The 15,665-nt window shown below is 39.0% G+C and overlaps 1 protein-coding gene across 2 annotated transcripts in view; it reads left to right on the top strand.

Annotated features, from left to right (window-relative positions):
- Nucleotides 1-15,665, top strand: part of LOC144040306 (partitioning defective 3 homolog) — a 284,979-nt gene that overhangs the window by 170,254 nt on the left and 99,060 nt on the right. For both annotated transcript variants that reach the window (XM_077554419.1, XM_077554418.1), the window contains 2 exons: nucleotides 2,346-2,494; nucleotides 10,844-11,077. In XM_077554419.1, the coding sequence (XP_077410545.1) occupies nucleotides 2,346-2,494; nucleotides 10,844-11,077 (383 nt within the window). The remainder of the gene's footprint in view (nucleotides 1-2,345; nucleotides 2,495-10,843; nucleotides 11,078-15,665) is intronic.

Raw genomic sequence — 15,665 nt, 5'->3', positions numbered from 1 at the left:
TTTAAAATGATATGTCATTGTCTTTTTTTTGGGGACATTTTATGTTTTAAAAGTGTTTATGATAGCCGTCCTTGGTATCGGTGACTACTCATGCGTTTAGTCTAAAAAAATAGTGGTATTGAACACTGTTAATATTTCTTGAAAATGTATTATGTTGTAAAAACTTAATAAATCCCTCATAAGAAAAATGTCCAATTTGTGGCTTTTTATTAATAATAATATCAAATATAAAGCATGTGAAAAAAATCACTGAGTGAGCTGAAATTGCACCCAATTGTCCAAAACATGTTGAAGTTCAAAATGGCACCGTCCAAATTTTTGAAATTATTATTGTCAATACTATATGCTGGAAACACATTTTTATAGTACACATACGTAAAAATGTCCACATTTTGGACCATTGACTCCCATTATAAATCCACATTTTTCATGTTTTTTGATGCACTGTACACCTGATGTGTTCAAGTGCATTACCCACAATTACCCAATTTATCCCTTCACTGGGGCATCAACTAAACATATATATAATTTTAACTTTAGAGTCATAAAAGCATAATACGGTGTCGTTAAAAAAAAAAAAAAACGTTATGAGGGTTTTTAAAATATTACCCAGCCCTAATATGTGTAAAAAATGACAAAAATAAGTCTAAATTAAATTTCACTTCAACTGAAGTATCCCACTGAACATGCCAAACTATTTTCCGCTTTTGTTTATGTTTTGACGCCCTGCGTAGTCATTTATCACAACAGCGAGAGTGAGTGAAAAATACATTCCGTGCTGTCTGAACTGTCTCATTCAAGAAAGATACACTTTCTGAGACAACAAAAAAAAAAAACTGTGTGTTGTGCTGTGAGTTATGTGAGGGGAAACGTGAGTGATGATGAATGAATGAATAATACATCTGTGCTGTCATTCCTTTCTTCCTGCTCCACTTTCTTTCCTGTGTCAGCGGAAGGCGGCCCCTGTATGGCGGCGTAGACGGGAGTGCCGAGTACGGGTGACAGCAAAGTGACATATTAACACCGGCCTCTTGGTGACACATGACGCACTATTGAATGAGATCAACAAACCAAATCACAATTGTTTACATGCAGACAAGTGCCAGCAGGTCTTTTACAGTCGTTTCTATTTTTAAAATGGAGAAGGAAAAACACTTTTCATGCTCGCATCTTTCCGAAGACTTCATTAGCGCCGCATCTATCTACTTGAATGGCAAGGTGTTCACCCTAATTGTAATGCAAATACCATTGCCCCCTCACCCAAACACTGCCCCCCACTCCCTTCCGATTTTCAATTAAGATCCAGACAGAGATAGAGCATCTCAAAGGTAAATTGCAATGGAAGCCTGGACTCAGACAGACTTGGGGGGTGGGTAGTGGTGTTATTGAGTGATACTGACCCCAGAGCATCCTCACATCAGGTGTCATGCAGAACTAAACTTAAACAATCCAGCAAAGGCATTGAGGTGCCCTTGAGTAGGATCCTCATTATAACTAAAGCTGTCAGAATTAATTGATTAATCGACAAGTAATTTAATATCAAATTAATCGACATTTTTTAATTTAAAATTGTCCAAATCCTCAATCACTATACGAATAAAAGTACAAAATACAAAGTACAAAATAACCACCAATCACTGGTTAATAAACAGTAATCAGGAAAAAATGCGTTTCTAATACACTTTAATGCAAAATTAAAATTAATCCCATCAGTCGATTAATCGATTCTAAAAATATTCGATAGTGACAGCACTAATTATAATAGCGGAATGGAGTGACTGTATTTTTGAATGTGATTATCTCATTGAAACCCCAAAACGTATTAAGTCCTTCACTCCCAAAAACATATTTATATGTTTTTTGTGTTTTTTTTTTATGCTAGAGCATACAGGAGGCTTTGATACAGCTTCTGACATGAAGAGGTCGCTTAAAGCAATTGTAGTTATCACAAAAAATGGCCAGCAGGTGGCAGCAGAGTATAAGGGATCAACTATGTTGCAACAAGCTCTTTTTCCCGGGTTTGTTAATAATGAGGAAACTTTGCTGTATTCTAAAATGCTAATTTCTGCAAAACGGAAACAGATACAAATATACTTTTTTTTTTCTGATGAAAAAAAAGTGACTAAAATCTTTCTTTTGGTAGGTTCCAGGATTTTATAGCAATCGAACAGAATATTCTGTGGGCCTTGCAAAATCAGTCAAAATCCAGTAAAAGGGGGTCGCTTCAGTGAAAATGGCTGGAAGTGAATGAGTTAATATGGACGGCTATTCACACAATGATCAATGGGCTTACGTTCACACACTTAAACATTACCTACCTAACATCGCGTTCTCATCTCTTGCAGCTCATTGAGCGCCGATGCCAACCCCGATGGTTCCTTTCAAAGGGAGGGCTTCGCCCGTCAGAGTATGTCAGAAAAGCGCACCAAGCAGTATGAAAATGCTGCTCAGTTGGAGATCATCAAGTCACGCAAGTCCAAGAGCATGGATCTGGGTAAATGCTTTGCTTGTTTTATATGACACTTGCAGAATTCCTCTGGATGATAAATTAACTTCTTCTTTTTTTTTTTTGCAAGGTAAAAACATTGTGACTATGACATTGGAAAGTTTGTACAGCGTATGCTAAGTAGTTGCCCTCTCTCTCAGCTCTCCATTCCTCATGTATTCTTAAGAGATGAAGCAAATCCTAACTCAAACTAAGTCTTGGTCAACAATATCTTGTTGCCTTCTACCGATTGTCAGATAACAAAGTCCCATGTAAAAGGTTTTGTTTTGAAGTCGGACTGCAATTTGATATTTTTGGTTTGTTTCCCTGCCGACTTAGCATACTGACATTATCCTCTAGATTTTTCCGTGTCGGTTGCAAATGTAATCTGATTGTCTGAGGACAGGAAGTGAGCCGAGTGGACGGGGGAGATGAGATGGCTCATCGCCGCAAATGCACATCTTATCTCGGGACGATATCAAAAAAGCCTCTTGATTGTTCCAAAGTGATGTCGGCATTTACTTGTTTATTTGATTAGCTCTGAAAAGGAACTGAGTTATTTTACTTATCGGACAATCTTTGAATAAGCCTTGATGCATTTTTCTGGTCATACAGTACTTCTAATGTTATTATATCACTCATGCATGGTTGGACGCATTTGCTGTGGAAGTACTTGCAAGCCCTGACCTCAAGTCAATCAAATATACTTTTTCAGTGACTACATGGTATATTCAGAGGTGGGCAGGTCACTAACTACGTTTACAGTCAATTCTGACATGAAGAGGTCTCTTAAAGCAATGGTAGTTAATACAAAAAAACGGGCAGCAGGTGGCAGCAGAGTACAAGAGATCAGCCAGGGCCATGTTGCAACAAGCTCTTTTTGCCAGTGTTTTCAACAGGTTTGTGAATAATGATGAAACATAGCTATTTTCCTATAATTACTGCAAAACGGAAACAGATACAAATGTACTTTTTTTTCCTGATGAAAGAAGAGACTCTAATCTTTGTTTTGGTGGTTCCATGTTTTTATAGCAATAGAACAGAATATTCTGTGGACCTTGCGAAATCTGTCAAAATCGAGTACTAGAGTACTAGACAGTTAACTCTTTCACTGCCATTGACGTTTATAGACGTCAAGTAAAAACCTACAGAGCACTGCCAATGACGTCTAAAAACGTCATCCAATTTTTTTTTTTGAAACGTGTGCGGGCAAGGCTTCCGGAGCTGTGGTGAAAGTTTCCAGCCGGTCTGTTGTGCCTAATGACTATTTTTGGCCCCTAGAGGGCAGCGATGACTCTCTTTTGACATCATTCATGGACAAAAAGAAGTGTACAATTCACGAGAGTGCATGAAATAACATCGTTTCACAAAAAGCTCTTTTTCTCCGTTTTTTTGTTTCAAAACAGAGAATTTCGGTGAAAGTAACCATTTTCTATTGTTGATTACTGAAGAACGGAATAAGGTAGAAACAAACTTTTTTTTTCTGATGAAAGCTGAGAGTCCAATATTTCATTTGGTAGTATGTGTGTTTCCATAGTCCAAACACAACATTTTCTGTGGACCTTGAAAGATCACTCAAAATGCTTAAATCGGCTGGCATTGGGGACAACCCGTTTCGGAAAACGTCTGGCAGTGAAAGAGTTAATAGCTGAATGTTAAGATGAATGCTTATGAAGTAAAATGAAAGATAAATTGTGTGAGAATTGCAAAGTATTAATTGTCGTTGAAAGATAAACGAGTAAAAAAATAACACTTGAACTGCAATCTGCCTAAGGTGGAATTCGAACCATCGCCTCCTGTTTACCAGTCAAAGCTCCGCTGCACAAGTGAAAATGGCTGGTAGTGAATGACATACATAGCATACTTTTATAAACTGGTTTGTCTTCCAAAGAATGTTTTTGAGATTCCGAACTTTCTTCTCCAAAGTTCATTTACTCATTAATGAGGCTTGTCTGCTCCGATGCTACCTTGACTAAATGCTTAACATGCTCAACGGCGAGCTCTCGCATCCTTGGCCGTAGGGATTTCTGTTTCTCCTTTAAAACGTATTCCAGGTGCTCCCGTATCACAGCAGCAGATGGATTTCTTGTCTTTGAAGAGCCTCATTGTTGAAATATGCTAAATTGATCAGACACCCCATGTTCCTGTTCCATTTAGATGGAGAATGAGATTGGGCAAAGAAAGAAAAAAAAATCTGCGAGGTACCTCGGTTTGCGGGAATATCTGTGCTTTGTAAGCCTCGTGACTGACAGGCTCATGCATGGAATGTAATATCCTCTTCTTTTAAACCCCATTCTCAAATGACACAGCTTCCTTTCTTGAACGTTATTGTCCCCTTCTTCTCTTTGCTTTGCATGTTGCATGATAGCGCTCGTGCCTATTTGTGCTCTTTAACAGCAGCTGATGAGATTAACCGCAGCGCGAGAACCAGTGGAGGTAAGCATATGTGCCGGGACTTTTATTTAATTATTACCATGGCCCATTATGTTTCCATGGGTCGATAAAAGAGATTACACAAGTGACCCCCCCACCCCCCCCTCCTCGTTTCCCATTACTAACTCATTACAAACCACAGTCGGCCTTTTCCGACGGTTTATGCACAATGGTCAATGTAGTGTTGAATAGTGACCGCTAATATTGCAACATGAAAGAAAAATACTCAGCACAGCTCAGATGTTGAGGGTACTGGTACACAAGTGGTGAGTAGTGCTTCCAATAAAGGTGTCAATTGCTAGTTTGGAGCCCTCTGGCTTATTGCAATTGATCCATTACAAGCCGAGTTTAGCTGTGGTTTGTAGCTTGTTACTGAAATGAATTGACACGGTCAAGTTAACACGGCAAAGACAGATTACTGATTCATCGGATGAAAGGCTGCAGTGATCTGCGGATCAGCCACGGGCAGTTGCCAGCCCCTCGCTCGGTGTGGCCCGTGAGTTTGGGGATGTCATGTGAATCTAAAACCAATGTTAATTGTGACGAGACGAAGAGCAATTTCTGGAGAAATTGCGTGGGGGAATGCTGGATAGCTGAACGCTAGGAGCTGAATGCTAAGATGAATGAAGCAACGGTGTAAATCGGTGTCATTATGTGGAAGTTGTTTCATGGCAAAAAAGTGAGGCGAATACAATGCTATGATAAGTATAATAATAATAAAGGTTGGAAACAGCATTAGTTGTACTGACAATAATTCAATTCACTGACTGTCATGTTTGGGGCTCTGGTTTTGGTTGTGTGTCTCCATTGGTCTTGTGTGTGGTCCTGCCCTTCCTCGTGTCGACCAATCCGTGCCGTCAGCCACTTGTGTCTTGCCCCAGGTGTGTCTTGTTATCTCGTTAGTGTGTGTGTGTGTTTAGTTCCCTGGGTTTGGTCAGTCCTTGTGGGATCATTGTCGCTCTCACCGCTGGTGTTCTGGTTGTTACTTTGATTTTGGATCTTTTCAGATCTTTGTTTATTTAAAGCTAACCAGTACCCCTGTTAGCGTTTTTGTAAAATAAATTATGTTGAGTATAACCTGCATTCCTGCCGTGGTTCTCCTGCCTCCCTGCATTTGGGTCCTCCACTCCGCACTCGTGACAGAGTCAACTCCGCGTCGTGACAGACCGTGACACTGACATTGTGAGTCAAATTGGTGACAGTCTCTGTTTTGATATGACCTCTAATATGGCGATAAAAGACCTTAAAGGTCTGGGATTTCAGTTGTCTGGTCAAGTTCCTGTAAACCAAACTCACCCATACTTGGACCCTTGCTTTGTACACTGGGTCATGCTTGAGCCGATACCTCACACGAAGAAATGTAACAACTGCCAAAAATCCATCCATCCATCCATTTTCTTGACCGCTTTTCCTCACAAGGGTCGCGGGGGGTGCTGGAGCCTATCCCAGCTGGCTTCCGGCAGTAGGCGGGGTACACCCTGAACTGGTTGCCAGCCAATCGCAGGGCACACAGAGACGAACAACCACACTCACAATCACACCTATGGACAATTTGGAGTGTTCAATTAACCTGCCATGCATGTCTTTGGAATGTGGGAGGAAACCGGAGTACCCGGAGAAAACCCACTCAAGCACGGGGAGGACATACAAACTCCACCCAGGAAGGCCGAAGCCCGGACTCGATCTCACGTCCTCTGCACTGGGAGGCGGACGTGCTAACCAGTCAGCCACCGTGCCGCCCAATTGCCAAAAATGACTCGGTAGAATAATTTTTGGAGATACAGGTGGGACTAAGAAGTCTTAGTCAAGCGATCACTGTTTTCCTGAGATGTTTCGGTTTATTTTGGTTCATAGCAAAGGCATCCTGTAACCCTTATTGCGATATTACTTGCACGTCCCCTTAATTAAGATATTTTTTATGACACCTGTTGAGGGTATGAAGGACGTCCTCTGTCATGCTAATGATCTACAACCGGCAGAGACGTACGAGCCCGACGGACTCCAGGGATATCTTCCCTCCTTTGGGGTACCCGGACACGGCCTTTCCCTGACCACCTCGGAGGCTATTTTTACCATAATTACCCTTTTACCGTCCCTGGCTCTTTGAATAAATTATGTCTAATGGAGCCCCCCCCCCCCCTGTCTGTACACAGATCTTTACATGCAAGTGCCTATGGTGAATAATAGCTGGCTTGCATAGTTTTAGCTGCTCTAATTATAGTACGGGCTCCTGTCCCTGTAATAACCATTGTTGATTTATTCATGGAGTTTGCCATGGCTCCCCTTTAACGCTTAATGGCAATGGATCTTCTCCAATTAACAGCCCTTGCACTTAATATGCCCAAGGACCACAGACTCGGTGACCCAAGTTTTGCCTCTGGACGTGACACAATTTCAGGTGCAGCCACTATTTGTTGAGATTAGCTTCCTTTGTGTGCATTTCAGCGCGATGGTTTTCATTCCTCCTGCAGGCGCGTGGGGAGCGGCAAACTCTTGTCTGTATGCAATGGGGGGGAATATGTATTTTATGGCTCTGAATAAGAGGGCGTCGAGGAGCAGAAGCGGATAGGCTCCGGAGATAGGAATCACATAATAGAACGCCATACAGAGAGCTGTCCGTCAAACTCTCCCTTGAGAGCTTGGGATTTTTCTGATGAAAACAAAGGAAGGTTGCAGCTGGCAATGGTCTTCGGGCAAACTCTCTCTCTCTCTCTCTCTCTCTCTCTCTCCTTTCCTTGCTTTTCCATCGTCTTTGTGTCCCCGCGACTTCGCTGCCATTCATTCACCAGACTTGCGAGAAACAATGGTGAAGTGGATCGTGACGCCGAATACAGAGTGGGAGGATAATTCCCTGTTTCCGAATACGGCAGATGTCATTTTGGTTCCCTTCAACTGTTGCATCCTGTACGAGATTGCGATCCCATTGTGTCAAACGCACTCTGGCTTCTGTGCGTCTGCTCTCGTCAGGCTTTAGGCAAAAACGGATGTGGGTGGGGTTTCATAAATACATTTTTTTTTTGTTTTTGTTTTCACTTTTCCATAAAGTAGCCTGAATTGCAATATTTTTAGGCTACTCTCGTATGACTACATAATGTTGGTCCTTTGCCCAATTACTGTTGGTACTTTCTTTGAAAAAGACACATTCTAAAATTGGGCATCACCAATGAAAGATTTTAAATTGACAAAATGAATAAATAAATAAATAAATGTCAAGCTAAATGGGTCAAAACAAATTTATTGAGATATTCATGTACTGTAATTCCACGCTTAATATACTTCTAAAATGTTATATCAATTACCCGACTTACCTGAAAATGTAACCAAGTGTCAACAATTCACAATCATCATTTCATCTGCAAGTTTAACAGTGTTCATATTTGAATTATAAATCCATCCCACTTATAACGGCATAAAGTGGAAATTTGTGGTCAGGTATAACTAACCCGTATGTAGACGGTTTGTAATTGTGACACGAATACAATGAAATAGCGTATCGAGCAGTAATCAAAACATTAAACTCTTGTGTGTCACTCTTGTGTTTGAATCTGAATATTGATTTGAATCTGAACATTAATTGATTATTATTATAATTTTTTTTTTTTTACATTGTCTGCACGATGGCACCAAAACACTGTTGTGCATTTTCTCCTTGATTTGATGTCGGATGGTCACATTACGGTGTAATTTCCATTTGTTTTGGTTGCAGTGGGCTTTTATGTAAATCATCTGTGAAATGATGTTAGAGGTGAAAAATTCCCGGTTATTTTGAGTTTCCCAAGACGCGCTTTGGTATGAGTCTGCTAGAAGCACGTTAGGTAATAATGATTCGCGTTATACAGTCTACTAATCACTTATTTTCATAAACTTCTAAGTGCAACTGTTGGACTGCTGGGAAATGAAAATAAGCTGATTCTAGAGAAATCTCAAAATCATAATTTTGGACCTGCCCATACATGTGTACATTATTTGACAAGTCCTTTACAACATGTGAGCTATTTTCCCAGAGCGGTTCACATACGAGCAGTCAGTGATGTATTCCTGTAATGTGAGAGTTCTGACCGCACAGTAGAAATTTTATTTTATTGTTTGAGCCTGCCCGAAGGTGCACATGTAAGCTCATCTGATGCAGCGTTATAGGATTTTTCAGTTATTTGCAATAGTGCTTTCGGATTTGGGTCCCGGGTTCTCCTGGGATTGCACATGTTTACTAGCATCGATGAAACCCAAGATAAAATGGAGTTTAAAAGTCATGACAGTGCATTTAGTAGTCTGGAAAGCAGACTCCAGTGGATAACAGTTGACCTTTTTAGCCTATTTGACTTCTTAGACAGTAGATCTATAGGCACAGTGAATGGAAGAAAATAACTCACACTTCATTTAGTTGCATTGGTAGCAGATGTAGCGGAAGGAGGGGAGTCCCTTGCGACCTTAAAGACCTTCGTCTTCCTCTTCAGCCCATTTTTCTATTTTGGCATCGCACCAACCCTTCACAAAAAAACAAATACATTTCAGTGGAGGTCGTGCATACAGGATACCAAATTATTTCCTTTTTAGACACATGGGGGTTTATTTTCTTTTGCTTAATATGCATTTGGCAGCGTAAGACTCCATCTAGAGACCCACTGGGGTCACCCGGCAGCAGTGGGTCACACCTCATTTAGCCAAATTCAAACATGTTAAATCCCTGGCAGAATTGCGTCAGTTGTATGGTTTGTGTTATTGCGTCTAGATGGATGAGGAACTCGTACTACACATGAAGTGTTACAAAGTATGTGGTGTGCGAAGAGGTAGAATTATTCACTCTAATAACTGTTGGGTCAAAAATAACTCAACTAGGGGTCAAAAATGGACAGATCCTCTACTTGGGTCGATTTTGACCCAACTTTAAGTCAAGAAATGGGTCTTTTAGCTTAAAACAACTCATAACTAAATGTTGTTCAGATTCTTTACTTGGGTCAAAAAATTGGGTCCTTTTGTATAAAACAACCCAGAAAGTTGGGTCAAATTCACAAGAGGTAGAATTCTTCAATTCTTCACTCTAAAAACTGTTGGGTCAAAAATAACCCAACTAAGTGTAAAAAAATGGACAGATCCTCTACTTGGGTCGATTTGACCCAACTTCAAGTCAAGAAATTGGTCTTTTAGCTTAAAGCAACTCATAACTAAATGTTGGTCAGATTCTTTACTTGGGTCAAAAATTGGGTCATTTTGTATAAAACAACCCAGAAAGTTGGGTCAAGTTCACAAGAGGTAGAATTCTTCAATTATTCACTCTAAAAACTTTTGGGTCAAAAATAACCCAACTAGGGGTAAAAAAATGGACAGATCCTCTACTTGGGTCGATTTGACCCAACTTTAAGTCAAGAAATTGGTCTTTTAGCTTAAAACAACTCATAACTAAATGTTGTTCAGATTCTTTACTTGGGTCAAAAAATTGGGTCCTTTTGTATAAAACAACCCAGAAAGTTGGGTCAAATTCACAAGAAGTAGAATTCTTCAATTTTTCACTCTTAAAAACTGTTGGGTCAAAAATAACCCAACTAGGGGTCAAAAAAGGACAGATCCTCTACTTGGGTCGACTTGATCCAACTTTAAGTCAAGAAATTGGTATTTTAGCTTAAAACAACTCATAACTAATTGTTGGTCAGATTCTTTACTTGGGTCAAAAAAATGGGTCATTTTGTATCAAACAACTCAGAAAGTTGGGTCAAATTCACCCATAAAGTGGATCGGTCAATTTTTTATCCATAATTGGGTTACTTTTATCCCAGCAGTTTTGAAAGTGATTAAGATTAAGGTGATCCGTATTCACATACAGAAATTAACAATCTAATCTTTTTGTTGTTGCTGTTTTTTTTTTTTTTTTTACATTAGTTTGTAAGTCTGTACGTGTCTGTCTGACCCGGTTTTCCTTTTTCCCCACAGGCTCTTCAGGACAAAATGTCGGACCCTCGCTCGGTCTCAAAAAGTCCAGTTCCCTTGAAAGCCTCCACACGGCTCTCGCCGCGGCAACGCGGAACGGCGAGATCAACGTCAACAGGCCGCGCTCTCGCATCATCAGGAGCCGAGGTTGCAACGACAGTTTCCGGGCGGCAATCGACAAGTCGTACGACAAACCGAGTGCTCATTTGCCTGAGGACGAAAACAGCATGGATACATGTAAGTATCTTAACGTTCAGTTCAGTACTCATCATTCACCATTGTTTTGAGTCATATACAATGGATATGTTTACAATTCTTTAATTACACTGAGGTATTGATCCCAACTGGAACAGTGTAAACATGGATTAATTAGACGTGACCTTTTTCTACTGCCCCAGAGTCCAATCTGAATGTCCCCTTTTTCCCAAATAGCTTCATTATTAAGTGCTTTTCTTAAGACTACAAAGCTATTTAGTCCTGATCCCTTAAGGTCTTTTCACATTATGCTTAGGGAAGTTATCCCATTTTTTGTGTTAAAACATTACAGCGTTGATTTGTTTGACCAAATCTCCCCTGTCATGATTTCCTGAAAACTTAAGTGTCACCGTTTATTCTACAATGTTTGATTATACTGTATTGTCAAATTCCACAACAAACACTCAAACTTTCAGCACTCAACTTCTTTTTTACATTTTTTTTATTGGATTGGGTTTAAATAACTTATTCTTAAACACATACGCATACACAGTAGGGTTGTCACTATTGGATATTTTTTAGAATTGATCATTCTATCGCTTCAGTCACGTTTTATTTTGCATTTAAGCGTATTACAAACCTTTTTGCAGCGAGCAAGATACTGAACCCTCAGTTGCTCCTGATGCCGTCATCAGTAGGTGAATGAGTAGTCCAATGTAAAGCGCTTTGAGGGTCTTGTACGGTGGAAAAACGCTAAATAAATGAAGTACCATTTACCATTTCTTCCCAAATACTGTCTATAAACCAATTATTGTTGTTGTTGTTAAGAATACTATAATATATATATTATATATAAATTATTTTATTGTATTTATTGTTATCATGTATTATTATATTTGTATTGTTTATATTATATTTATAAATATTTATATTATTTGTTTGGTTGCATTATGTATTTATTTTAGCATTATTGTGTTATTCATTTTTATTTATTATATAAAAATAATATGGAACAATTTAATATTAAACAATGGCTCCAAACGATTACTCGATTATTCAAATAGTTGATTAAATTCATAATTAATTAGTTGTTTATTAATCATTTAATTTTGGCATCTTGGCTACATGGTCATTAATATTACGACATGTTCATACTTTGTGAATTTGTTTGAGAACGTGGCAACATGCTTTAAAAATGCATTACCATGTTGTTCAACAGAACAGAAAAAGAGGCTGAAAAAAAAACCCTCTTAGTATCAGTTCAAATTCAAATGTTTTAATTTACTGTAATTGTATCAACCAGAAACTTCAGTCTGTACCTGAAAGGCTTTTTTTTTTTTTTTGGTTACATTTTTACACACATTTGTTTTTTTGTTTTTTTTATTACTGACTAACTTAAACTTCAAATTATGTATTCTAAACTTAAAAAAAAAACAGCATCCCTACCCACCTCCCGAATGAGTGAACATATCCATTTCTCCTTGGTTGTTTGATGATAAAAAAAGGCATGTGTTAGACATATTGAGAGGGGGGGATGTCTTATGTTTAGCCAACAGGTAATAATACTGCAGCACCGCAAGCGTAATTGCAATATACACATTTGCATCCACCAAAGGATTCCATGAAACGCGGGCGGCAGGGAAACATTTGAAAAAGAGGCAAATATTTGCCTGGAATGCTTTGTTCTCATAAGCTCTGTCTGCGAGCCACTAAATACAGTCTTATCTCTGCAAAAGAAAAATGGGGAAAGCAGGCGATTTCCGCCGCCGTGGTTTATTGCATCCCCCCCCCCCCCACCACCTCCCCACATGATATTCAAATAACTCTGTTTTTCAATTTAGATAAAAGCAGCCAGTTTGTGCTCGTCACTGAGGTTAATAGTCAAAGTTGACAGATAAGCCGCCACTGTCCTCTGCTCTACGACTTTTATTTAAATAAAATAATAATTTGCCACCTCCTAAGTAAAAATGTGTCCCCATAAGATATCCCGCTCGGCAAAATGCACTCCTCCTTGTTCAACTTGGTGTTGTGCCCTTTGAAGATATTTTTTGAAAAAGAATCAGTTCACTTTTGAGCCAGAAAACCTTCCGTGTTGTAATAAGACAGGCAATTGTACTCGTCTGTCATCGCCTGAACTGACAGTCCGGCTTTTATGTTCTTGATTTTTGAAAGGATGAAAGTTTGACAAAAGTGGCCCAAAATGATTCCTGTGCTTTTCTGTCCCCGCAAATTAGCGTTATTTCATCAACGCTTCTCCTGCTAGTTGGGGCTCTCTGTCAGGTTTTCTCTTCTCAGATCGACAGTATTAAATTCCTAAGATTGCCTATATGGCCTTTCATGTATTTTGCTATTTCTCAATCTGAAAGACTCGTTTGATTACTTAAATTGTGCTCAATTATGAGGAAATAGATGATTCCCTTTGCCCGGCCTGCCTTTTAAAGCAATTTGAAAACCTTTGTGAGACCTCATATCAGGTATCATATGCAGTGGTTCTTAACCTGGGTTCGATCAAACCCCTGGGTGAGTCAGTCTCAAGGATTCAGCGGAGGTCAAGACACGCACACGACTCTAATGATTTGTTATTGTAATTTCTTCAAGCAAAAAAAGAAAGTGGTTGGACGAATATGTGCAATGACATATGGTGTTCCACAGGGTTCAATTCTGGGGCCTCTGCCGTTTCCATTATACGTATTGCTCCTGGGTTCTATCTTAAGAAAGCAGTGGTGCTTTTTTTTTTTTTAAGTGCTACGTTTAGCAAAGGGTACTTAGTTCTTACCAACATTTACGAAAGAATATTAACTACAATTCTTTACAGCAGCAATATTTAAAGTTGACTATACGAAGATGTTTGAGAGTTTCACGCTACTTAAAAAAATAATGTAAACAAAAAAACAAATGAAGCACTCATTTAAAAAAAAAATTGTCATACTTTTTTTTGCAAGTGGATAGTCAGTGAGGCCAAGAAATATATTTAAAAGGAAAGATGTGGTTCCATACAAACAGAAGTAAAACGACAAAACTTTTCACAATTTATATTATTTTTTGGGGTTGGTTGGTTGGTTTATTGAACATATAAACATAGAAAAACATAAAACACATTACAAGGATAAAATATAAGTTGAAGTAAAAAAGAAAAAAATATTAATAGGAAGAAAGAAAAGAGTTTACATGTTCAAAGGGGAGTAGGAAGAAGTTAAAACTCATCGAGTCCTACCCCTTATGTTTTGACTTATTTCAATAGATACAATAATAGGTTAATATATATTAATTTAAAAAAATGATAAACCTGTTTGTGTATACAACTGCACTTTGACATGTACGTACATTTATATACAATTTTTATGACACCTATACTGATACATCGAAAGAAATGACACCATTTCTACTGTTTTGCCAGCTCAAGTCTGATTTAAATAATTTTCTTGAACTTTGCTTTTAAACATTTTTTTTTTAACTCAGCAAGTGACTTGCATCTTTTCAGGTCAGTGCCAAAACTATTCCACAAATTGACACCTCTTACAGAAACACAACTTTGCTTAATATTTGTTCTTGTTTTGATTTTTTTTTTTTGTAGACACTTGTACCAAATGTTATTATTAGGCTAATAATGCAAAACCTGCATCCTAGAGACTTACGTCAGCAATACTCGCCATCGCACGACAACAAAAATAATTTGAGTCAGTGCTTTAATACATTTATTATTTTTATTTTCTGTCATCCCATAGACCTTGAGTCCGTTATTGTCCCCTTTTCCACCCTTCGTAAATGCTGACATCCCATAATATAAAAAATTATATTATGATAAATATATTCCTCACATCTATTTATTGCAGACAGGATCTTACCGTCACCACCATATTTGCAATTAAGTTCCCTTGGAGCCTTTTTCAAGATTACTTACTGTATATGTATAATTACTGTCAGATTAATTACATTTTGCACATCACTTCTTATTAGAGGTGATGGGAACTTCGAGTTTAATCAAGCGTATATCACCTTAAGGAGTTTGGATTCCATGTGATGTCTGGGTTTGAATTAGACTCTGATGTAAATTACAAACCCGATTCACATGACTAGCGTTGGAGCTCGATCACATAATTTATGGGAAATAGGCTGAAGGGGGTGGGGGGTGCAAGCAATGGAGTTAAGTTAAATGCATATATTTGAAGCAGGCTAGCAAACCTGCTGAGCTCTCAGATGACTACAAACCACATAGGGAGCAGAGGTGGCAAATCCAGGTCCAGAAAGTAAAAAACCCTGCCACAGTTTGGCTTTATCCTCAGCTGCTAGTTAGTTAGCTCCCTAGCTAGCTCCCATGGTGCTCGTTTACCTACTAGGGCGCTAGCTAGCTAGCAGCTGAGGCTAAAGCCAAACTGTGGCAGGGTTTTTTTACTTTCTGGACCTGGATTTGCTAAAACCCTGCCACAGTTTGGCTTTATCCTCAGCTACTAGTTAGTTAGCTCCCTAGCTAGCTCCCATGGTGCTCGTTTACCTGCTCGGGCGCTAGCTAGCTAGCAGCTGAGGCTAAAGCCAAACTGTGGCAGGGTTTTTTGACTTTCTGGACCTGGATTTGCTAAAAACCCTGCCACAGTTTGGCTTTATCCTCAGCTGCTAGTTAGTTAGCTCCCTA

The sequence above is a fragment of the Vanacampus margaritifer genome, chromosome 20, assembly GCF_051991255.1.
Source record: "Vanacampus margaritifer isolate UIUO_Vmar chromosome 20, RoL_Vmar_1.0, whole genome shotgun sequence".
Lineage (NCBI taxonomy): Eukaryota > Metazoa > Chordata > Actinopteri > Syngnathiformes > Syngnathidae > Vanacampus > Vanacampus margaritifer.
The sequence above is the reverse complement of the archived record's forward strand: the minus strand, read 5'-3'. Positions and strand labels throughout refer to the sequence as shown.